General features: G+C 36.7%; 1 protein-coding gene across 11 annotated transcripts in view; it reads left to right on the top strand.

Moving 5' to 3' along the window:
* The window catches only part of MYT1L (myelin transcription factor 1 like), a 305,413-nt gene that overhangs the window by 162,747 nt on the left and 117,210 nt on the right, over window positions 1-25,456 (top strand). For all 11 annotated transcript variants that reach the window (XM_040599195.1, XM_040599202.1, XM_040599201.1 and 8 more), the window contains exons 3-5: window positions 11,270-11,324; window positions 11,507-11,540; window positions 11,838-11,900. In XM_040599195.1, coding sequence (XP_040455129.1) covers window positions 11,270-11,324; window positions 11,507-11,540; window positions 11,838-11,900 — 152 coding nt within the window. The remainder of the gene's footprint in view (window positions 1-11,269; window positions 11,325-11,506; window positions 11,541-11,837; window positions 11,901-25,456) is intronic.

Genomic DNA, 25,456 nt, shown 5'->3' with positions numbered 1-25,456 from the left:
CACACACACACACACGGGACTCCCCTGACCCCATAGCCAACACCCATGCTCTTGCCCACAGAGACATGTGCACTGCCACACCCGGAGCTGGCCCTTGGGGACCCACCCAGCCCCCTGGTCCCAGGGCACCTCACCTGCTCACCTATTTGTCCAGCTTGACCTTTGCTAGTGGTCACACTCACTTTCACACCCGCACTTGTTCCAGTTGCTGGCACCACGGACACAGATCCTGCCACCCAAGGTCTGACTCCCATTGCTGCACTGACACCACTGCACACACAAGTGTGCACACACATACTCACACAGAGTGGAGAGCCCTCACCAGGAAAGAGTTAAAAAGGAATTTAGACTAAATAAAAAGACTGTGCAGGTCAGGTGCAGGGCATGGCCAGAGAAGCATACTGACCAGCCAACGATTTACACTCAACTGGCCCTTTTTATCCCCTTGCCCCTCAGTTTTAAGACAATAAATCTTACAAGCTGTCTCCGTCAGGCTTTCTTCCACCTCCTTTTCTGCATGACCTTTTTCATCATGCCAAAGTTTAGGCTTTGGTCAGCTTTGAAATGTTGGAGCTAAAAAGGTTGTGTCTTTGGTATTGGTATATCAACAAATAATCATTTTTTCAGAACATGAAAAAACATTACAGCTTTTGCATCATCAAATGTCTTTAATGAAAGCAAAACAAAGCTGCAATCCTTGTGTCTCAAGGAGAAATGAGAAGGGTGATCCAGTTTTAAAGCCAAATCTCTGACCCAGGCCTTTTGTCCCTTAGAACAGTACTATAGCCACCAGGCTACAACATATTTTGGAGCTTATCTCTCTTCCAAAGTGTTAATCTGAAGCATTTAAATATTCACTGAGATAAGCAGCTTGACTAAATAGTTTAGTGGCTAGGTGATGTGTAAAACCAATCATCTAGGTTAATATTTAATCTGTATTCTGTGAAAGAGACCATCATCATCCAATGAGGCTGGTGACAGTTTACCCCAGAGTACCTTAAATTATGGTAGTTGAGAAATTCTTCACATTCGTTTGACTACTTTCAGAAGATAGGAGGACTGGGAAACCGCATCTTTTGTATCGTGCTAAGTGTAACTAGCAACTGCTAGAAATATGAAGTCTTGGGTTTTATGGATGTAGTCCTGTGCCACCAGAATTTCTAGAACAAATTTAGTGAATTTGGTGCAAATTTGGTTCAGAATCACCAACAATATGGAAAATAATCTTCAAGGAATCTCATTTCTTGACATTCCTAAAGGTTTAAATGCTTGAAAGTAGCATGATATGCTTCTACTCATGACAACAAGGAAATTACAGTTCTCTTAAGTCCAAAATAAATATCTGTATTTATTTTCTAATTCTTACCATAAATTTTACATTCAGCTTTTATCTGTGCTGCTTTTGACTTCTTTGCTGGCTGGTATATAGATGTATATAGACCTATTGTGTCTTCTGTTTTATTTCATTTCTTGTTATAAGGCCTTTGGATCAGACTGCTTTCCTTGTCTGCCTGCATCTAATGCAAGGAAGCACGAATCCTTGTTTGAGCCTGTCTATATGACCAAAATAAGAATTGTAATAGGAACAGTAAAACTTCTAAAACATTCTTTTCTTGTCATGTGAAGAATAAATACCTTTTCAGTCAAAAATGCTTATAAATAGGGGAGAAAAAAATCAACATGACTGACTTTGAAGTTCTTGAGGCTTCAGTATTGCACCGTCCTGTTAGCATGCACTGGCACTCACCACCGTGGGCACTCACCACCGTGACCACTCACAGAGCAAGCAGCCTGGTGTGGGAGCACACTTGAGGACTGGTTAAAGAAGGACAGTGTGATTGCACTCCAGCTTCACAGTTGACTTGGCCTTTCTTCACAGCTGCATGTGAAAGCACAGGCTAAGGCATAGATGAAGAGATTTAAAATTAGATACTAGGACCTGGCTTTTAATACTGTTAAGTACTTACAAGTTTTTGGAAGACAAAACTAATTATTTTATTGGCTTATGAAAAACAATGAGACTCTGGAGGGATTTGAATTGCTCAGCTGTGGGGACATATTTTGGATCTCTTCTTCCAGATGGAAGTTTCAGTTCTGTTATAGCTCATGTCCCAAAGCCTACTCACTGAGCATATCCAAAGTGTCTTTATGGAGATACAGACTGATGAAAGGATATCTTCTCTCCCAGTAAAGTGCTCTAGATCCGGTGTTATTTCTTCCTACCTCTAATTTCCACACTACTTTCTCATTCCTCATGTCTAAGAATGTAAACAAAGTAATGACAATGATGCCTAAATGAGCCGTGTGCACTTCAGGTCTTTTCCACTCTAACTAATATAAAGCCAATGAGAAATACTTGAAAGCGTTTCCTGCCTTGCCACCAGAATAATTCAATGAATCCCAAATGTATTTCCTCACAAAAAGAATATGTGGTGAATTTGTGAGTTTAACCAAAATTCTGCTTATTCTGGCCTGCATTTAAAAATTTGGCTGCAGCCTGCACTGTTCATCTGAAAACTGAAAGATTGGATTCCCTCTGTAGATTATAGTAGGAGAATGACTCAAACTCTGAGAACAAGTCCTGAGGATACGTTATTCTACTGTTCTGCAAGAAGGACTCTCCTTGATATTAATAAAAGCTTTTTGTGTTCATCACAAGTGGAAGAGGACAAAAGAGTAATTTATATTCTAGTCATCAATTTGTCCACGTGCCTGTTTGGTCACTTTGTAATATGTACCTTCAACTTGTAGCTTTTATCTTTGCGGAGTTCCCTCTGGAACTCTGCTCCAAGAGGGCCTGGTTATATGCTGGTGTTTTCCTGAAGTGAAGATTCAAATAATATAATTCTCTTAGAAGTTTGCCTTTTTACTGAAAAGGGTGCTATAAAGTATTTGAACTAAATTTCAGATGTCCATACCAATAAGGCACGTGAGTTTGGGGGGAAAGGGTCTGAAAGAACAGGGAAAGCACTTTCCCTTCTGCCTGAGTTTTCCTTAAGTACTCCAGAAGCTTCTTAGAGTAACTTTTTGTCCTGCAGGTTTGTTTCTCTTTTGTCTTGTGGATCTTACAATCAGAAACAATGCATTAAATATATTTGGGAGAATCGTACAAATTTGCTGTCAAAACCCAGATCTTGAACATTATTCTGCTCTTTAAGAGCAGTACTAGGCCATGTTTAATTAAGAGGATTGAAATACTAAGAACTGATTTTAAAGAACTGACTATGTAAATATAGTTGTAGCGGGATACAAGAATACTGTGTCAAAAGCCCTGTTAAAGTTGAGGTAAATTACATCCACTGTTCTCCCTTCATATACAAATGCAGTCATTTTATCCTCAAATGGAATTTTAAGGCTGTGATTAGTAAGGCATAAATCAAGGGTCATATATTGTTTTAGATTCAGGTTTGGTCTACCCTACTGACATTTAGGGGAGAGGAAGATCTGCTGGAGCATATTGTTATAAAAGTTGCATCAGTAAGTCCAACTGAAACCTCCGTGGATTGAATAGGAAGCTCTACATTGACTCCAGTGATCAGGTCTTTTGATGTCATATGGAAAGTCAAGGTTTTGTACATACACGCTGAGATCAGATTTAGGTTAACTTGATCTGCACATTTTAATTCCCCAGAATCTTCACACATGTTGCCCTGATGCTTGATGGTAGCACTTCTGGATGAAACTGTGCATCTACGGCCATGGTTCAGTCAAATAGTTTGAAATATAATCTTATTAAAAAAACAAACCCAAAATATAGTGCCTAAATCCTGGGTCATTCTAGATTGGGGAGCATTGAGGAGCGATGTAAGGACATACACAGTTTTATCTTGGTGTACCTCTGGAATAGTGCCATAACTTCGTAGTTTCAGTACCATGGTAGAGATCATGTGCTAAGTATTGATTATTTTTAGTTGTCTAATATAAAGTTAAATTAATTTAATCCAGTTCTTCAGTTAACTTACATTAATATATACTCTGCATCTTTAATTTTTAGAATTGCCTTTTCTTTCTTCATGTTTTTTTGCAACATGCAACATGGGTCATGTTGCATAAATTCAGATTAACACAGAACTCCAAGAGAATTGCAGAAAACAGAGGAATAGCTTCTTAAAGTAAATTAATAGATATATTGCAAAAAATGATGTCACATATTTTCAGTTTAAATCTAGGATATTATTTTCTTATATATTTTACACAGTGGTGTTTCCAATTGTAATTTGTTTGTCTTTTATTATTTGAAAGTGGAGGTTAGTATACTGAAAGAGTATAGTTAATGACTTTCATGTAGTGAAAGTATGTAATAAAGCACAGAGATACTTGGGGACCCATTGAAGTAATTGGGAAATGTCACATTTATCAAATAGGTTCAACAGCATTTCACAAACCATATCCAGCTTCTAAAAACTTACTCAGATTATCAGGTGCAATACTTGACAAATGTCATTATTAAATAAATTGCTTTTGGAATACACAGACAGGCTGAAAAAGTTATGTTAGAACTTGGATTTACTTGCCATTTTCTAAGGAGAGCAGTAGAAGGTCAGTTTACAATTTGTTTAGGAAGACTGTACAAAGTACTGAAATAGTATGGGATACACTGCTTACATAAACTACCCATCATTTTCCAGGTTATGTTTCTTTGATGATGACAATATAGAATCATTTTAACTGTGGGAAATACATTTGCCGTGTTTTGTTTCATTCTTTGAGATACTAGATTGAAAAGAAAAATTCTTTACATCCTTCCATGTTAACTTCCACACAGAAGAAAGAACATGCTTTAAGTTATAAAAATAAATTCTGAGCAAACCTTGGCTATAAAAGTAGTACAGGAATCTTACCTGTGGAAATTTGAATCTTGCATCATGGCTGGCTGAAAATCTGCCTTTACTGAGTAACTCGTCTGTCACAGGGAGATAATTTTTTAACTGCAACCTTTTTATATAATCAACTCATTACATTTTCAGGAAATCAGAAATTTTGTCTCTGAACATTTTATTTTTATCACATTATGATCATGTCTAATACTACTGATTAGGGAAAAGCAAAATTTCAAATAATTTTAGCATCATACTTGATTGGCAGTAACAATTATGCAGTAATTCTAGTATTTACCAGTATTTGCCGTGGATTTTTTAGGTCCTAAATGATTGTCTTCTACCTTTGTGTAGCATAGATAATGAATGCTATATGAATGCTCTGCCTCTGTAAACACTGGACAGTTTTTGAGAGTATTTGAGAATCCAGGTTTTGATTTGAAGAAATCTTAGTAAGGAAAAAATTGGGAAAGGAAAATTTTAGAAGTCCAGATTTAAGGCTCTCAGTTCATTCTTGGCTTTCTGGACTTCTGGTACATCATGGCTAGAGGGAAACAAGAATAATATTCACTAAGCAGGCATTGGCTGACCGGGAAGTTTTGGAACTTGGGACTGAACCTTGCAGTCTCCATGCCTCTAGCAAGAAATTCAGATACCTTGAGAATTTCAACAAGAATGATCAGTTTCAGGACTACCTGCCTGCAAGGGAAGAAAATGCTGAGCTACTTCCCCACAAGGGAGCAAAAATTGCCATTTCTCCTGGAAAGGAGCCTAAAGCTTTGGATCCCTCACAGTTGGTAACCCTGAGGAAGTCCATATGGTAGATATGTGAGCATATATAGAGATAGGGAGAGTAGTGCTGATTGTGAAACTTTTGGGAGCTTGGTCTCAGATAAGTCTATGATGAGACCTGTAGCCTTAAATCTATAGACTTTAAAAACCTGTAGATTCCATCAGGGTATTTGGCAAGCTAACAGAAAAATAGGTAAGGTCTTGATGAAAACTTGCCCTCTATTGTTAGAAGTTCCTGACCATATCTGACTACCTCAGCAGTTTTCTGGAAAATTAATACTGCCTGAAAGGTTGTGCAGCTACAGATCACATTCTGCCCTTCAGCTACAGCAGCACAGAAATTGCTCGTGTTCATCTGGCTGTCCAGATCCTCTTCACTGTTACTGCCTTACAGATTATGATCTTTGGTCTTTCAAGCATGCCCCACATTCTTTGTTCATAGGTACAACACCTTGGAATTGGTATGTTCTTCAGTTGAGTCAAATCTGCCAAATGACATAGGCCAGTGTATGTAACTGGCCTGTCTCCAACACAGTTTATCACTCCATTAATTTCTGTGTTATCTGTGTATTTCAGTAGCATATAATCTTCCAGGGTGCTGGTGAAGATACGGAATATTTTAGTACTAAAACATATACCTGTGGGCTTATATTAGAAAGGCTTTTATTAAACACACATTTTTTAATTTTTTTACATTTATTTTTGTAAAAAAATAATTTTTATACAAAATATTTTTTTCTGGAGAAATATTTGTTAATAGTTACAAATATGTTGATTAACAAAGGGCTTATTTTATTGTCTGAATGTTCAGTCAGAGAAAGCAAAATTTTAAAAGGTGTCTAAGGATATGATATCCTAACATAGCTATTTTATCAACAAATTTGAATATTTGAATTATCATCAAAGACCAGTTTCAAGTAGTTTTGATTACAGATTTTTCATGCTGAAGTGTAGACTGGTGCTAATTATGTCATCATCTTTTATCCCATATCAGCTTTTGTATGATGTTACTAAGGGTCAGCATCAGGAAGATTAACTTAGTGAGCCACACCAGTGGCTCTCTCAGCACTTAGTAGAGATTAATTTAAAAAGTTACAATTTTTTCAGAATTTTTTTTTTCCACATTTCTCCAGCATTTTCCAAGTGGTCCAGGATTGTTACATATAAACAGCAATGTCTTGCAGAACTATCGGGCTATGTTAATTTTGAGGGGTAAATGTTGTCTGGGACTTTGTTTTTTAAATAACAAATAGATGATTTTTTTTTTTACTTTTAAAAAGTTTTCTTCTTGGTTATTAGTACTAGCTAGTAATTATCTCCAAATAATAACTAAAAAATATTTCCTTCCAAATATATATGTAATGTCTTATTATTACCATGTTTACCGTTCAACGTTTGGTCTTCGCTGATATTTTTTGTTCTGCCTATTGATAGTTTATGTTTACTAGTAAACTCCTCTACATGTGTATGGATGCATATGAATTATTTTTTAAACCGCATGAGCTACAAGTTGTTATTTTAAGCATTGGATTGTTGAAGAGGAGTTATTACATTTCTCTTCTTTTTTCTTCTCTTTTTTATTAGTGAATCCTTCTGATGTGGTTATGCGCCTTTTTTAACATTTAATGAAGTATTTTTCAGCTGCCTCTAATCACAGTCATTTTATATTAAAAGATTCTCTTCTACTGAGTTCGTCTTACGATTATATCCAGCTTTCATATACTGACACTTTTATAGCACCTTGTGTTCATGTGTGCATGTGTGTATTAGTTTTTGGGATCAGATTCTGTACATTAAGACACAAAAAGTCTTAAATGCCTGCACACAGGTGACCACACAAGACTTTCTTTTTTCATTTTTACCCAGAAAAGTGAGATTTAATACAGATTTTCCTTCAGCTGGTAAAATAAGTTCTTACACGAGAGATTAATCAGACACAATTTTTCTAAACTTCAAGGATACTCCTATGGTTATACTATTCACCTGCCACCCCATAAGAATCATTCACTGCAACACAGATCTTTTTTCCTTTCTGTTCCTTCCAATGATAAAGAAACTATTCAATCTGTTTCATGTCCTATTTGATTGTCTTCAACAAACTTTCCAATATAACAGACCTTCTTTTGTACCCCATCTTGTGATTTATTAGTTAGAGCACAGATCAGTGACTACTCACGGTCTTGTTTCTCTAAATCTTTGATAATACTGATGCAGAGTTGCTAGCTCTGCCTCTCTCTGCCCATCATCCTTAAGTAAAGGATATCCAATAATTTGATTATTTTTAATTATGGATTACCAGGTTTAATGTCTACCAAGACCTTTTTTTTCTTCTTCTCAGAATTAAGAACTTAGACCTTTCCTTTTCATGACTAGAGCTTCTCTTTGTAGCCACGTTAAGAATTTCTTCTCTTCCTACTCCTGATGCCTTGCTCTTTGCTTTCATACATGATCTTTTAGGTGTCTTCTCTTAGATACCAAGCTAAAAGCACCTCTAGCCAGCCTGTCCTCAATGTTCATGAGTTCTCTGGATCAGTGACTGTATTCTACAGAACTGTAATGCAAAAGTCATGAATGAAGTAGAACTACTGAGGTGATCTCCTTGTGAGTCACTAAGGTCCATATTTCCTCTTTCTGCATGTGAAAATGGTGAGGAAGTCCATGTTTGTGTGAGATTAATGGCCTCAGGAGCAGAATTTTGTTCCTGGCCATGGAAATGCCAGGGGTGCATCTGGGGATTGCTATGGCAGGCTGGCAGGTGACCATCCTTTCACAGAATCAATGTGTGTGTCGTAGAATTTCAGGAAATTGCTTGCTCCCAGCTTCCAGCATTGAATATGTGGAGGGATGAATGCTGAAGGTTTGACATGACAGACAAAGTCTTGAAGATCTATAAGTGAGCATATAAATAACGTCAAAGCAAGATACCATTGGCTAAATGTAGGCACCTACCATCATTTGATGAATCCTAGAGCATCCAAGACACATGTTGCTTTATATGACAGGACATCTAGGTCATAGACAAAGGCTGGTAGATCTGTGCCCTTTTGGAGAAGCAGCAGGCTATGCAGCATACACAACAAAATTTAAAATAACACTGCATGACTATGACTGCAGCTTTTACAATCCTTTTTCATGTCTTTGATTTGCTTCTGGAACTGGACTTTGTGGATCCTACAGGGGCTTTTCCAGATTAGTGATTTCTTCTTTGATTGTCAGTGTAGTCAAAATTGTACCCACAGCATTCTTGAAGTGCTTATTTTTGTTTAGAAAGACAGGCAAATCTGTTTTGTAGTTTGCCCCTTCTAAATTTACACAGACTATCATAACAACTAGGGCAGCATTTCCAGGTTAAGATCATAACAGTTCTTTAAGCAGATTTTTAGTGGCATCAAATGATGCTAGATAATGTGTTTCAAACTTTTTAAAAAAGCATACTAGGCTGAAGATCAGGTAACTCCACTTCTGGTTTTACCAAGTCATTATGCAAGAGTTACAGAATAGCACAATGTACTGTTTTCGTATTAGTAAAATGAAAATAGTATCATCATCTAGTGGGTAATTTTTATATTCCAGAGATGCTGTTTTGTGCTTTGATATGGCAATTTGAAAGGCTTTAAATGCATATCTGAACTTAGGAGCTGAGAAGCCAGTCAGGATGTGAACGCAAGGTGTAGGATAGACACTGCAGATGGGTTAAAGTTTAAGATTCAGTTTTGGTGCCTGTAGTTAGCTACCTACAGGCATGCTAAGTGTCTCATGCTATGGTCAATGGAGGGCTAGACAGTATGGGCAGAGGTGCCTAGGAACTGATTCTGTCCAGCCTGAAGTAAAACCTAGTAGCTGATCAGAGGAATCGTTCCTCAAGGACCAGTGGTTATGTTCACTAGGATTAAGTTCAGTTGCCTAAGCATAGGCAGCTGGTGCCATTTCTGATGTCAGAGGATATCTGAAAGATCAATACAGGGTTGGCAGATAAACAGAGGACCTACCTGTACCCTTCTGTACCTTGCTGGACTGGCAATTGAAGGCTTGATGGGATACCTTATGATATCTCAGATAGCACTATTGGTTGACGATGATGGAAGCTTGTGCTCCTAATTTATATGCACACTTCTATGTGTAGGTGTCTTGATTTAAACATGAAACCCATTTTGAGTGATGCAAAGGTCCCCATCAGAAGACTGCACTGAAGTCCCCTGCTAGAGGCTGGTTCTGTATTAGCTTTCATAATATCTGATTATTTTAGAAGGTCATTCCTTTAGTGTGGAATAAATCACACTATCAGGAACCAAATGATGACTACAAACAAGCAGAACTACATTAGTAGCATAAAGCCTTGTGAGGGTGACCCTTTTTCTCCACCAAATTCCTGTCACCCACAAATTTTGTTGTGGTGACACTTTCCTCCTGATGTAATGGGTTGAGGGAGCTCTTTAAAAGCAGCCCTTGATTTCTTCCTTGTCGGTTACTTCCCACATCATTTGTGTTAAGGTACTGACCAAAGAAACCTAGGTGATTAAAGGGTTAACTGCAAGTCGCTTGGACCTGTTTCCATGTTTTTGCATGAGATACGTGACATTCTTACCAGATATCAATCCAAGGATGTTACTATAAACCTGTGATTGATTTTTTTTTTTTGTTCTTCCTGGGGGAATTGGAGCCTCATGGTCGATTTCTATGCTTCCTGACCTTTACAATATCATCTCTATGTATGAACCACTGCAGATCCATCTTGCCATATTATTCTTCCACATCCAAAGGAGCTGATGATACAGATACTGCATATATTTTCCTTGACACAGTCTATCAATGTAGTTCAGTGCAATCTGCTTCTGTTGAACAAGATTTTAAACTCTAGCTTGTAGTCTTGGGCAGTTTACCTTTGAATGTCTGGTGACAATAGTACATGGAAGATCAGAAGAAGCCAGGTGGCCCTATGGTAACTACTGTAGATCAGTGTTTATGATATTTTCTGAAGTCTGCCTGCACCCCTGCCCCTGTCTGGTCAATATTTAGGACTGCTGTATATCCATTACCGCATAGAAAGCTACATTGGATAAGCATGCTGTTTATAAAATGAAGGTAAAGATTTAGCCATATGTAGCCAGTAAGCACATTCGTGAAGGCTTGAAAAACACATCTAAACAGTGAAACACCTTGGGAAAGGTCGTAATGTCATGTTAAATAACATGAAATCTTTGAAGTTCTAATGATAACTCTTTATCTCCTTTTCAGTCATTATTCCTTCTTTTCCCACTGCAAAGTGTTTGGTTAGAAAGCAAGCTATGGTGTGTGACCTATTGACTTCCATTTTAAATTGTGTAGAAATGTATTGAATCCTTGTTTCAAAATATATGGGAGTAATCAGGGTTTTATGTAAGAAATATCCCTTTGAAAAGAGGAACCAGCACTAAGTTGCACACAATTTGCTATGAAAGCGTGGCATGCAAACAGACTGATTAAAGCAGAAATTACTGCATTTTCTGTTTTTAAATAAACATAAAGATCCTCAAAATCCCTTGTAAGGTGGACTTTCCCTTACAGGATAAAATGGAATTAAAATAGTGTCAATAAATTGTGTGAGAGACTGTATCAGTCTGTGCATTGATAGTCTGTGCATGCAGGATAAGAACATTGACTGCCTGCTAATCTATTCCCAGATGGAGGTGGATGCAGACGAGAAGCGCCATCGCACACGCTCCAAAGGTGTTCGAGGTACGTCTCTTGGTTCAGTAAATCACTCAAGGCCCCTGCTCAGGGTGACCTTCATCCTCCAGAATCTCTTTGCACGATTCATTCTGACCCTTTCTTTTACACAACCTTTCTGGTAATTTTCTATAGAAGAGGGGTACTTGTAATAGATGATAAATTTTTATATATTTTCCATCTCTCTGCAGTTCCCGTGGAACCAGCCATACAAGAGCTGTTCAGGTTAGTGCTCTGAGTGTAAAATGTATCCCCATTAGCAATTTAGAAAATTCATGCCTTTTAATGGGTATAATGCACTTTCAAGTTCATTGGTGGTTTGCTCATGCCCTGCTGCACTGATGAAATTAATTCCCTCGAGACTTGCTAATAAAAAGCATCCCCTCTTTTTTTCCCTTCAGTTATTTGATTTTTCTTTCTGTCTTGGTTGCCCTCCATTTCTGTAATACCTACTGCCTGCTTTTAGTGTAATCTTTCTGCAGCACACCAGCACCTATATAATTAATTCTCTCTCTCTTGCAGCTGTCCCACGCCTGGCTGTGATGGCAGTGGTCATGTTAGTGGCAAATATGCAAGGCACAGAAGGTAATATCTGTAATTTTTCATAATTTAGTGAAGGCATTTGGTAAACAAGTTAGCTGGCATGACCTTGATAAACCAAACGATGATAAAAATTAACAATTAGACATTCTAGAAACCATTAGGAGTCTCTGCTTTTTTTTCTTTCTGAATGTCACACAGAATCTAACTCACATTTTTGCTGAGGTAACTTATTCTCATTGTCAATCTTCTCTCAATTTTTTGCATACAGTTCTCTTGCTTATGTGTTGCAAATTAAAATTTGGCCCTACTGATATGTTGGCGCCAGTGTGACTTCTGTTATTTAGTGTATTTTATAACCGAATGAAAATGAGCTTCTTGAACATTTTAAGTTCGATGATTAGGTTAGATTCAGAGGTCAAAGCCTAAGACAGATCAGTGATAATAAGACTTCAGTGTTCAAATGTTATATGATAGTTATAAGTACCTTTACTTCAGTTTCTAAACCGTATATGTGGAGACATTGCCTTAAGAAAACATTTTAAGCTGTTTATTTTTAATAATATATCAAGGTAGCATATGTTATACATACTACATGTGCTTCAAATTAATTTAGAGCTCAACCTTTACATTTCTGTGTCTGCAGTGTCAATGTTCAAGTGTTGTACATCTGTGTAAACAGCATTCCTTTCCTGAATCATTTGTCTGTGAATTTCTTCTGCAAGATTCTGAAAGTTTAACATCTCTAGAATACATGATTTTTTTTCTCATGTGCTGTGCATTTCATGCCCATTGTAGGAGATAAAATGGCTGACGTTTGATGATCTCTTCTGAATAGAGGGAGGTGTTCAAACCAGTGTTAAATTCTGCTGAAACTGTTAAGATTTTTTTTTTCATTCTTGACTTTTTCAAGTTGTAAAGCACTTGTGGTGTTTATAAGAACACATATTTCACACCAAATCTGATAAGTTCTTTGTAATGAGGGCATATAGCTTTTATGAATTAAATTGAAATTATACGTTTGTGGTTAAGGCATTTATTTGAAACAGGAAAAGTTTCCAAACATACATGACAATCCACTCAGTGCCACTTAGTCCACTTATGTGCCTTTTTTCTTATCAGTGACTGAAGCTTCGAGACAAGTCCAGAAAATACCTTCAAAATTAGAACAAGAAAAGCAATATACTTGATATTAAAATTCTTTGGAATTACATTTGAACAATATAACAGAAAATAATTGTATCATATATTTTTATATATTGTATACTTATGTATAATTTCTTTTCCTAATATTTTTCACTTACAAAAGTGGTAGGGTTTTGTGGTTATTTGAAGGATTTGGTTAGACTGGAACATTGGTTTAGGAAAAGTAACCAACATTTTCCTTAAATAATTCTTAATTTCACTTGTGACTTCTCTTTTCAAATCATGTTTTTCTTTTGTCCATTTTCTTCATGCAAACACAAGCTTCATCAGTAATTAATGAATGGCACCAGAACCGTCTTTTCCCTCAGAAATTGCATGAGTAGTCAACAGTTAAATGACATGATTATAACATCCTTTCTAGTTACAAGATTGTAACTGCGTATGTTTCTTTACACTTCATGGGATTCGTGTGCAGATTTCAAAAACAAAAATCTTGAAACATACAGAAAGAAACTCTTAAGAAAATCTGACCTCTGAATTGCTCTAACTTCAAACTATGTGTCTGTGTTTGTGTAAAACCACCCTTTTGGGGGAGGGGGAAGGAATAGATGTGAGGTTTGGAGATTGCATGCAGTTTTGAGACGTTAATTCCATATTTTGCTTTCTTGACATGATTCTGGTATGTCAGTACACGAACAGACTGAATCTCAGAGCTGTTAATTAAATGAAATTTTGGGCAGATGCGCAAAGAATAAAAATTGGATATACGTCAAAAATTCCTTTTTTTTTACTGGCTAAAGAATTTGTGGGTTTCTTATGTTTTCTTGTCACCCTGATTGCCAATCCACTAATCAAAATATATTTAACCAATATATGTCTTATTTAGTATAAAACCACAAAATTCTTTGTTGAGGTTTACAACCTACATATCTATTTTCTAAAAGAGCAGTAATATGTTTATCTAGTCAACCAACACCTAGTAAATTTAAATTTTTGAAAGAATCTGAAGGAATTTATATTTTTCTTTTTTCTATTTTGCTATTTGTGTGGGAAAGACCCTCAAACATTTCTATCAAGGAAATCAGACTGTCTTAAAAATTTGATATGTTTAAGGAATTGCATGTTTCAGCTGATGCCTAACTCAATTCTGGTTAGACCTACAGAGCATTTTAATGAGGTTAAGACCTTTCTATTCACAATGCCAGACTGTCTCATTATTAGGAATGAAATGTATTCCCTTCCACTAGATGTAGTCAGAGCTCTCCAGAATTCTTTCTTCTATAACATCTTGAAGTCTGTGGAATTTTATTTTTTTTTAAATTGTAATTTTATCCTTGTAATATCAATGTGACAGTGAAAAACATGTTCAGATACTACATTAAATTTGAACTGAAATAAACAGATACTTTCAAATTTCCAGACAGCTTTGGGGATGAAGTGTTTTGCTGCTAAAATATTAGGCAGAAGTTAAAGGAAAGTTTTATCATAGGTTTTGTAACCCAGTTGTGATTTTAGTTATGAAAGAGCTGCAATGTTAGGGTTAGCTAAGGAAACGTGCAGGCTTTATACGTCATTGATGCTTCCTTTGAGGTGTATGAAAATACAGGACTAGTACTGGTTAGGGTAACAGTGGTGACAGCTTGTTGTATCATTTCCATCTTTTTAATTTTTTCTTTGTGTAAAACTTAGTTGGACGTGAAGCCTTGTATGACTTAGTTGGTACTTTGCTATCAGTTCTTAAGTTTGGTGCTTAATTTTAGCTTGTTATTTGGGCATGCTAGTAACTAAGATGAACAGGTTTCTCTGCAGGGCACTTTAGGGTAGGGTGCTGGGATTGCTAAAATAATTTGGCAAAAGCACCTCCCTCCAGTGACTGCATAGAAAGTTCAGAAAGATTAACATCCCAGTTTGGGCACTGAAGGTAAGCGCCCAAAGTTACGTTGTGTGCCTACCTTCTTCAAAGCAGATTCATCTCTCTCTTTTTTTTTATTTTAGCAATACATAGAAACCTGAAGCTATCCCTCTAGTACACTCTATGATGCACAGCATGAGGCAGTGCCTCAACACAAGATTTTACGCAGATAGGACTTCAGTACCTGTTGTTTATGTTTCCAGGCACCTAAGGGCAACTGAACCACTCACAGATCATGCAGTTAAAGAAAATGCATGTATCTTTAAAGCATCAGGTCTTAAAAAATAGAAGGAAAAACAAAAGATCTGAAACCAAAAGCAAAACAAAGCCATAGACATGTTCAGATAGTGGAGACAACAAAAGAATTCAAATCTTAGGTGTGAAAATCAGAGCCTCTCCTTGGGCCGTGCTCCTGATACCGTTTATTTTATTCGCTTGGTAACTCTTCAGGTCCATTGTGTATAGCAGCATAATAATCAACAGTACTTTTATACATTCAGATCTGTGAATTAATTTTGAACAATAAGCTTGGTCCAGATCCTTGAATACTTTTAGCTGTGAACAATCCGTCTGGGTGTATAGCAGTTACTCAAACCACACCAAGAGAGTGTTCCCAGAACTGTGTTTTCAGGACGTCTGTCAGCTAAGTGTCTGAAAAAAAACATAATCAGCTTTAAAGACAACAGGATTCACATTCTATGTATACAAATATAAATATAGAAGCAAGTCCAGTTTCTGGTCTTAAGTTCTGCAGGTGCAAATCTCATAGTTACTCTGGAGTAACTTGAGTGCAAACTGGCCTATGTTATTTACTAATTAGATGTGAATGATGGTTTTAGAAATATTACACCCTACTATGTTGCTGTGCATTTAGCATTTTTTTTTAAAACACATCGTAATACCAAATAGATGTCTATAGTTTGCTGTGTAAATAGGTATGTAGACACATCATAAAAATCCTAACTAGATTCCATTAAAAAAATACTGATTACGTGCAATGGCCTGTTTTAAAAGCTTCTTAACATCATAGTTTAATTTTTTCTCAAGTAACAAAAGCAATTAGATTCTGTAACAGATTAATCACTTACCAAATACTACATGCTTCAGAATGAAACACATTCTAACAAATAAAAGCCCTGAAAAGAATCTTAAGCTGGTAGTGTGGCACTATGTATATTAATCTAAGATTCTTTTAATGCATATATCGGTGCATATCTGAAAGTATATAAAGCAGTTATATAGAAATTAAAGCAAAACAGAAAGTTAGTCTGAAATAATACACATCAAATTTCAGCGAAGGATGGATTGTTAAGGCCAAATGACAAAACCTTCAGAATTAAAATGGAAATACTGATGGAGCTTCCACTATATCATGAATTTCCATCTGATTGCTGAAAATAAGGATTCAGATGAAATGAAACAACTTAAACATTTCATCCACCAAGGAATTTGGCATCCCTTTTCTTCAGTTCATAGTGTATTTGCAAGGGATTTTTTTTTCATTAATCTCTGATACAATGTCTAGCAAAAAGAATTGAGTCTCAAAAATGAAGAGGGATCATAAAATGTTTGGATCTATAATGTATGAATTGTCCCTAACCTTATAAAATATATTGTATTTTAATTTTCCACCAAATTTCTCAATATCATGAGCTCTTTGTTGCTTTACTAGGCTGTCTCTGTTTCTATTACGTTATACAGATAGAATTGTTTTGTCCATTTTTTAATTTTTAAGCATGAGATTTGTCACTTCATACAACAGATTATTTGAAATTATAAATACCTTAGAGTTCGGCATTGCTGATTTGATTAGGAAAAGCCCCACATACCCATGTATTGCCTTGGCATTATATACTTTAGTTTAGTCATCTATATTTTAGAACAGAGTGAAATAATGCAGGCTCCCAAACTTCGAAATTAAAAGACTCAAATGTCTCTCTTTTATTAGAAAATTATTGAATTCTGTGGCTTGTTGTGCCATATTTCTTATTCAAATTTTTTCATTTCATATACCTTTTCACCCACCAGTTTGATTGCCATGGCTGCAGCCGTGGGTGAATAATTGCCTGTCTTCACAGGAGCATGTTCTGGAGCTAAAGTCGAGTGCTTGCTTCCTGATGTATGCCTCATTTGAATTCTGCCGACAGCCTAGGGGCTGTATTATTCATGCCTTGACAGATAGCACTCACTAAAAGCATTGGAACAGGGCCAGGTACTGGCAGAGAGATAGTGGAGCATTGCAACTTGCAACTGAGAGGAGCATCTATAATACAAAAAAGAGAAATCCTCATACCTCCCTTTTACTGGTCTTACTTTGATGGAGAATTCATTTGCATCAAAATAAAATACCCTAAAAATAAATACATTTTTTTCTAAACCACGCTTGAAAGTTTAACACAATTTTCCACATTTAATTGCAAAGCTGATTTTAATTAGTAAGGCCCTGCATGTGAAAAATGAAGATTCACTTGGGTGAGTGTAACACATTGCAGTGTCTGCTGAATGCTCTAATTAATGTATGGCTGCTGTACAACGGGGTGCACTGTGGGATATTTATGAAAAATTCTGTGCACGCAGCCAGTCTATCTGTATTTTAGTTCTTGAATCCACAAGAATAAATAACTTTTCCCCCTTTATTCTTTATGAGACATCATTGTGCATGCCATCACTCCATCCATAAACTTTATGGCATGCCTGTCCTTTTTACTATTTGTCAACGATATTATAAATCAGAAGCCAGGACATACATATTTTAACATTAATTTGATAGCAGAGCATGGTTGCACACTGTGCAGAACCTGAGGTCCACTGGTGCATTTGAGTTAAAGCCTAACCACAGCACGGTGAGGTCCTTACTGTTGCTTGCTTTTATGATACTATGAAGGATCCTACTGAATGCTGGAAGTATAGAAAAACTTATATTCATTTCTTTCTTAAACTGATAGTCAACCTTTATTATAGTATTAAATAATAATAAGATGATTCACTGGATACTTACCTGAGGAAAAAACATACTCTGACATGGCCTATGCAATTTAATTCTATTTCATTTAATGGTATATTTGTTAAAGGTTTTAGTACGTTGTGTTTAATGCCAAGAATATTATAAATGTATTTTATATGAAGTAATCCACCATTCAGGGTTTGTAAAAAATGTTAGTAAGTGAAGTTTCATTGCTTTGTTAAGTTCAGCTAAAGAGAAAAAAGTAAGTAAACAAATACAATAAGCGAAAGAGCATAGGGATTTTCAAACAGAACACTGCAAACAATAAATAAACTTGCTGACAGAGAATCCATAATGTATTAGAGGTCTGTATTGGCTGCTGTCTGGATTCAGCAATATATCCTTTGTCTGATTGTTGATTAATGATTAGAAGGGTGCAAAGCTGGGTCTGAAACGTCAACGAAATATACACCAGCAATTGGCGTGTGGCTCTGCATGCTAGTGGCCATTGTCTAGAGGTGACTACACAAAGGAATGACAGTTCAATTCCTCCTACCACCATCTGGACTGGGAATAGCAATTTCAGTGCAGCAAGTTGTACTAGCCTAATAAAGCAGGGGGTGGGGGATAGAAGCAGAGGCAGGAGTATGGAGAGTGCTGACCCAACTGTGCAGCAGCAACAAACAGCGAATTTGGGGTGTGGTTTCTGCAGTGGATCCCCAGATTTGTATGTTGTCGAAATGTTGTGCTCACTTTCTTTCAAATGGCAGGTGCTGGGCACAGTTCTCATGCAGCAGTCCACTTACTTACAGCCACAGTGTTTTCTGTGGAAGGATCTGTCTGGAGATGTTACCATCAGCCACAAAATAAATGAAGACCATGCAGAAAGTATGGGAAAAAAAGTTATTGGGAAAAAAAATAACCCAAACCTTCCTGTAATACTGGGGAGATAATTTCCCCAACAAGATGCTTGAAGTAGGTATACATTTTTCCTTTGCCTATGGGAAATCTATTTGGTTAGCCTGTTAGCTTTGCTAAGAACATTGTGTTCTCTTAGGAGAGAAAGGAATCATTTGAGGTTGAATAATTTGTGCTTTTCATAATAGAAAATTGGATCTACAGAGTTGACTTGCACATGATGGGCAAGACATTTATCTCCCTATGCCTCTGTTTCCCCATTTGTAAACAGAAGGAGAATTTCAGGCATCATAAGATGTAAAGACAGAAGTATATATGGGGGATTATTACAAACATGGGGCCCAAAACTCTCTCTGGTATTTATCTTCAATTTAAATAAAGATCTGTTAAATGACCGTTGATGTCAGAGGAAGTCTAAACTTACGTTTCAGTGCCTTTTGGATCAAAACATTTTTCTGGATGATAGAGCAAAATTAACTGATTTTTAATGATAAGACAATTTTACATTGAAACTCAACCCTAGTTTCCCTATTTCATAATTTGTGAATTATTTCTACAATGTTTCTGTAAAAATAATGATTCTGAAGTTTAAAAAGCTGGAAGTATACAAGAAATCTGTTTATTAATGTGTATTTTAGTGATACTGCAGTCATGGCTATTAGCCTTACACTAAACCAGAAAAGCCATGAGCAACATTGTGCACAGGGTTTTGGTTACTAAGGAGCTGCCTGCATCCTCCTACCAGCAGTTCTGAGCAGCAGCATAGCTACAGTGTGTGCAGCCGGAAAATGTCCTGTGGATTGCAGCATCCAAAGATGCTGGAGTCAGGAGAATTTACTGGTGAATACTGGCAAATAGATAGACAGGGAACCCCATCTTATTCGTTGGCCCAGTGTCCATGCCAACACAAATATTATAGATGACTTTTACAAAGTTTTATCCATAGGTGGCACCCATGCTATCAGAGAATAGCATTGCCCTGCACCTTATTCTACCTCAATAAGGTAATTTTACCTCAGTAAAAATGGTATGAATTCTGTTAGAATCATCCAAAAAAAAAAAAAAAAAAAAAAAAAGAGGCAGGGGAAATCGTGTAAGTAAATAATAAATAAAGATATAGTTATCTTTTTTCTTTCAAATATTCGTATTTTATAAGATCAGGCACTCTAGTTATTACCTGGGCTAGCAAAAGAATATGAAGAAAACAAGAAACAAACTCAGATATGAAAGAACCAGAAACCAAGGTTCAAATACCTTCTGCATATTCTAACTCATTAGACTATGCTAGCAGAAAAATCCACATAGATGTAAATGTAAAAATAGGAGAGAAACGGGGCAAAAAAAGTAAAGAAGTGAGAAAACAAAAACAAAGTTGTAGGAAAAACCAGAATAAAGAAAGAATAGTTTGCTGTGGTTTTTTTTTTCCCCTAAAAATTACACTATGATGTGTCTTTAAAGATTTATATTGAAGTTTTTCAATAAGTTGAGACAGCCCTTTCAAAGACATCACTTCTTATTAGTGGTTGATATGAAGTACTGCTTCTAGTGGTGTCAGCTCAGGACAGAGAAAAGAGAGGTACTCCTGTGCTATCTTTGATGACAATAATAAATCTAAATAAATACATCTGCTATATGGAATCAAATGCCCAGGGGACACATAGCTCCTGAAGGCATCCTTAGTGCTATACAGCTTAGGACACTTTAAATGGTCATAACTTCAACCAGATGAGTGGACCTAGCAAGTTAGTTTCCTGGCTGCTCACTTGAATCGCCTTCCCAAGAAGATCTTGAAGCTTACTGATTGCATGAAAAGGGATTGCAGAACCTAATGTCCTTTCATTATTTGCAAAAAACAGCAGTGCTGCAGTATAAGTATGCATAGAAGAGTGGAGATGGGGTATTATAATGCCCAAGAGAAGTTATTCCTGTGATCTAAGTTAGGCCTCTGTAATAGATCTATGATTTATGATAAAATTTGTAATACTATAAAGCCAAATGAGACAGGACAGGATACGATTGGCTTTAAAGGCCAATAGCAGCTATTTAAAACAGCTTTTTTAGTTCATTTCCCTGGGACTGAGGCAGATTTCTCTGCCTTTAATTTTTCTATTGAAAGTAATGAGCAGGCCACTAAATTGGATGAACAAGTAGTGGATGAATGCTTTCTGTCCAACTGATACTTGTGAAAGAAACTGATGAGTGATATGTACCTGCTACTGTTTTTCACCTTTACAGTGTCTCCTGGAGAAAATCCTACCGATACTTGTGAAGGGGCAATAGGTGTTCGGAATAAAGGCTACAGCTGAAAACTGGCGTGCATTTGACTTCTGCTTTAAGTCACCCAGTTCAAAGGCTGGACCCTCATCATCCCTCCCTTATTTTGTGTCTAACTCTGTAGTCAAAGTAGAACTGTACTTTTAGCATTAAGCTTGTCCAAATTTCTAGTGTTCTGCCAGGAAACATTTATTTGGGCACCTTGATACCTATGTCATACTAAGTACGTAGCATAGTTAGCACATCTCTAATCTCTTATCTGAATGTTTCAGTGTAGCAAGTGTTTTTAAAGTCCTCCAATTTGTGATATATACAAACATAGTACTCACCCACTGTTTTATTCTTTGTCAATAGGAGTTAGGACACGTTTCTCCCATGTTCTGGGAAATTGCATTGACTATAAAGAAGTTAAGATATCAGAATGCTTGTATTCTCTTTTCTTGATCTTTTCTTATTTTATGGACAATAATATATTCAAAAGGAAGAGGGAAGGATATAGTTTTGTAACTTTGAGCAGTCACTTGGAGAGAGAAGACTCCTATTTCCACTCCCAGGATTTAGCACTTCATATAGAAGACAGACACTTAGAAAGGAATGTAATGAATCCTTCAACGGTAGCAAAGAACATGTAAATGTTTTCTTTTGCATGAAGTATTAGAGAAGTGGGCTGCCTCAACCCAGATTACTATAAAGCCTCATGAGCAAGCAGTCTTCTGAGGTGTAAAATGAAGCTTCGGTTACCCCTAACAGAAGAGGATATTAAACACTAATTTCTTACAGATTTCTGTATCTTCTAGATTAGATAAGGGCTAAGGCTAGGATCGTGATTCCTCCTCTGACCATCTCCTGGTGCAAAGACTGAGTTAATCTCTGTTTCTGTAAGAAAAAATAAAGCTCAAGGTGATTAATTCCAGGATCGGAAATCCCCCACTACAGAAAATGCCTTCCTCCAGTCTGGATTAGCGTGTCTAAATTCTGCTGTGTGTTAAGTGCCTACATGTCCCTAGGTATTAGAACAGGAGCAGATCACTTGGATGTTAGAATTTCACTGTGCAGCTATGCATAGAAACTGAGAGCTGTAACACATTCACTCCCTTGGTAAACCAGCAGTTCGTGACTCTCTGCTACCACACAAGAAATTTGCGTCACAGCCAGAAGTTGAGTCATGCCTCTGAATTCTACTCTAGTGCCTTTTGCTTTAGACCGTCCTTCTTACACTAAAAGTTCATTTATACAAAGATTGACAAATGATTTCTTGTTATTGAGTATTCGCAGAGACAATAAGAATAATGTGCTAGAATTACTGATATACTGCTTAATCTAGATCTTGCTTGGGCATGGTTTGTTCTAGGATGATCAGTGAGGATTAACACTGTTGACTTATGGTAACCATAAGGACTACTTCAGGAGAAGGGGACAAGCAAACTGTCATATGAAACAAGAGGATACGTCATATATTATGACATATGTGATGAATATTCTCTGACATGAGTCTTCCAGGTGTCTGCATGTTGCTAGCCACCAACCCCCCCCCCCCCCCCCCCCCCCCGAGTTTTGAAACTTACTTCTCAAAGAAGTCTCTGGGTATCTCAGACTTTGTGAAAGGAAGTAGAAGATACAAAGTCCCAACTAGATGGATGGGTGCTTTGCAGCTAATTTACTGTGGTAACTGTATTTTATTCTTACAAAATTTTTTCAACTGTTAATTTTAAAACATTTCACAAATGTTAACACTGTAGCCTCAGTGCCGTTTGTGATGTTAAGTGTTTGATTTCCAATGACACCAAAGGTTATATTGCTTATGATGTTGTAATACAGTCACAGTAGCACATTGACTCACAAGACCGGTCATAGCAACTTTTTGCCAGTGCACATTTATAGTGCATAGTTTGGGATGGAAAGTGGGGAAAAAAAGAAAAAAAAAAAAAAAAAAAGACTTTATCTGTCTGAAAATATGGGAATAATTTTGACAGAATGTAATTGCATTACTATATTTTGAGCAGGGCTTTGGGATTAACATTTCTAGTTCTTAAAACACAGGCATTTAGCTCTTCTTTTTAATTCCATGTGACATAAGGTATTACCAGCTTTACAGTCTTCTGTCCCTTTCACAATGGCAAATTTGTTTCAGTGCTACTGGCAAGGAAAGTGTACTACTTTCTGAGTCATAGTACTGTCTCTGCAGCATCTAGGTGTTCCTGGGAAATGCTGACATACTCAGAACTGACGTGTCCTGGCTTTGCTTAGCTTGTGAGACCTAAAGAGATCACAAAGACAGGCTCAGAAACTGAGTCAGACTTATAAAACAAATATCTTTTTAGAAAGAATGCAAATAAATTTTGACTACTGTGTTAGCTTCATATCTTAGCAGTCAAGCTTGCTACTTCCAGTTATGTTATTAAAGGGATGTAGGAGGAAGAACTGAACAGTTAAAATGGCATTGACTAAAAGTGGAACCACTTATTTAAAATGTCAGCATTTAAGCAAAACTATAAAGCAGAGAAAACATTTAGCTTTTTCTATCTACTATAATTTTGATTATTCATTGGAAATTATAGCAGCCAGTCAGATTTAGAAATCACAATCTAAATGGACAGCTCAGGTAGAACTGCAACAGAACTATCATGGTTAGTTTAGATTTGCTAGTAGCAATTTTTTTTTTTTTTTCAATTTTTATGTATACTATGGATTAAACTGATCTCTTGTGTAAGCACAGATAGAATCTTATTCCTTTTACATGAGGGCAGTTTGTAATTGTGTTGCTCTAGAACTCTAAATCAGCTACCAAACTCCTCAGGAAGACAAAAATATATTGGTTGGTCTGAAAAACAGAGATGATACCAAACTCCCTATTTTTTAAATCATAAATAAATTTATAATCTGGTGAAGAGTCAGGAAAGATTTATCTACTGGCTATGTTACAACGTAGTTTTTCTTGATATCGGATAATTTGAAGTGACATCATACCTATGCAGCTTATCAACCCTACTTTTGAAACCTTCTAGGTATTTTGGACACTAAAATGTCTTCTGACACCTGGCCCAACTTCCATTTAGTACATTTACCTGCTAATTAAAGATGAGATAGAAGTTTTCCACCATTAAATTTCTACATCTGTGATTTTCATAAAAAAGCATTTCAACATATAAGTCAGAATACAAGCACAAACTTCTACAGTGTGACTTAGGTAGACCTTAGGTACTGAAGTTGAAGAGAAGGATCCACAAAAAACCTGAGTCTGTAGTTGATCAAACCTGTAATACAAAACCTCCTGTGTATGCCCAGAGGTGATGCCAGCTTAAGCTAAGGTGTGCTGCTCAGTGCTTTCTGCATGCCGGAACATTTAGGACTTACAGACCACAAATACTTCTTATACCAGCATCCTCTGATCCAACAGGCACACAGGCATTCTCTGCTCACACTAACGTGCAGGGACGGCACTGGTTTCTATAGACAGCATAGTAGTCGCATCGCCTTTCACTGACAAATTTTGTGATAGTGGTGCAATGAGAATGGTACGTCAGGAAGCAACATTCTGTTTTGGTTTCTCCATCAGCCTGACTGAGCTGAAGCATAATGCTAATTCCCAAGTCAGAGCCATACCAAAAGGATGACAGGTGAAGACTGACTAGGGTGAGTCTGCCATCTGTCCCGGCTGTTGGAGCCAGGCCTATGGACAGACAGGAGTGTGAGGTTTTTCACAGAGAACAGAGAAAGAAAGAGAAAAGATAGTTTGATGATTAAAGGACTCCTCTAGAGGAACCAGATTTGTATCCAGAACAGGTTGGTTGGGTTCAATCAAATAGACAAATTGACAATTGTTTCAACCTGAATTGTTTTTTCTTTAAAAAAAAAAGGCAAAGAACAGTAGCACACTGCCTGTACCAAAACAGAGAGCAATAAAGTAGCCAGCCATACTGTAGGCATGATTTTTGTACCTGCATCGGAAAGTGTCTTTTTGGATTATGAGTCATATTTTCAAGTTGACGCCTAAGTCATTGTTGCAAGTAGATGCAGACGTCAACAGGAAAGAGAGAAGTGATTTTGGAAACATTATTTTTGTGGTACTTCATATTTCTTAACGTAGCTACGCCACAGTCAACATGCTTGCTATAGTGACTTCCAGGGTGATATACCTATACATTACCATTGAGGAATTTATTCACTGAGGAGCTTAGTCATCTAAACCTAAGTACTTTAGAGTTAAGTGTGATGACATTTAATGTTGCCACAACTATTCTCATGATAGGTCTGTGCCCCAAATATATGGGGACCATTGTTAAAAGTGACTAACATATTGCTAACTGACTTTCAATGAGACGTAAATGTTAAGCATCAAACGCCTCAAACTATTAAAAAACCTGAAAGTAGTCTTTGAAGTGGCACACACTTTCTAAAAAGTTGCCT

The sequence above is a fragment of the Falco naumanni genome, chromosome 6, assembly GCF_017639655.2.
Source record: "Falco naumanni isolate bFalNau1 chromosome 6, bFalNau1.pat, whole genome shotgun sequence".
Lineage (NCBI taxonomy): Eukaryota > Metazoa > Chordata > Aves > Falconiformes > Falconidae > Falco > Falco naumanni.
This window is presented reverse-complemented; position numbering and strand designations above follow the sequence as displayed.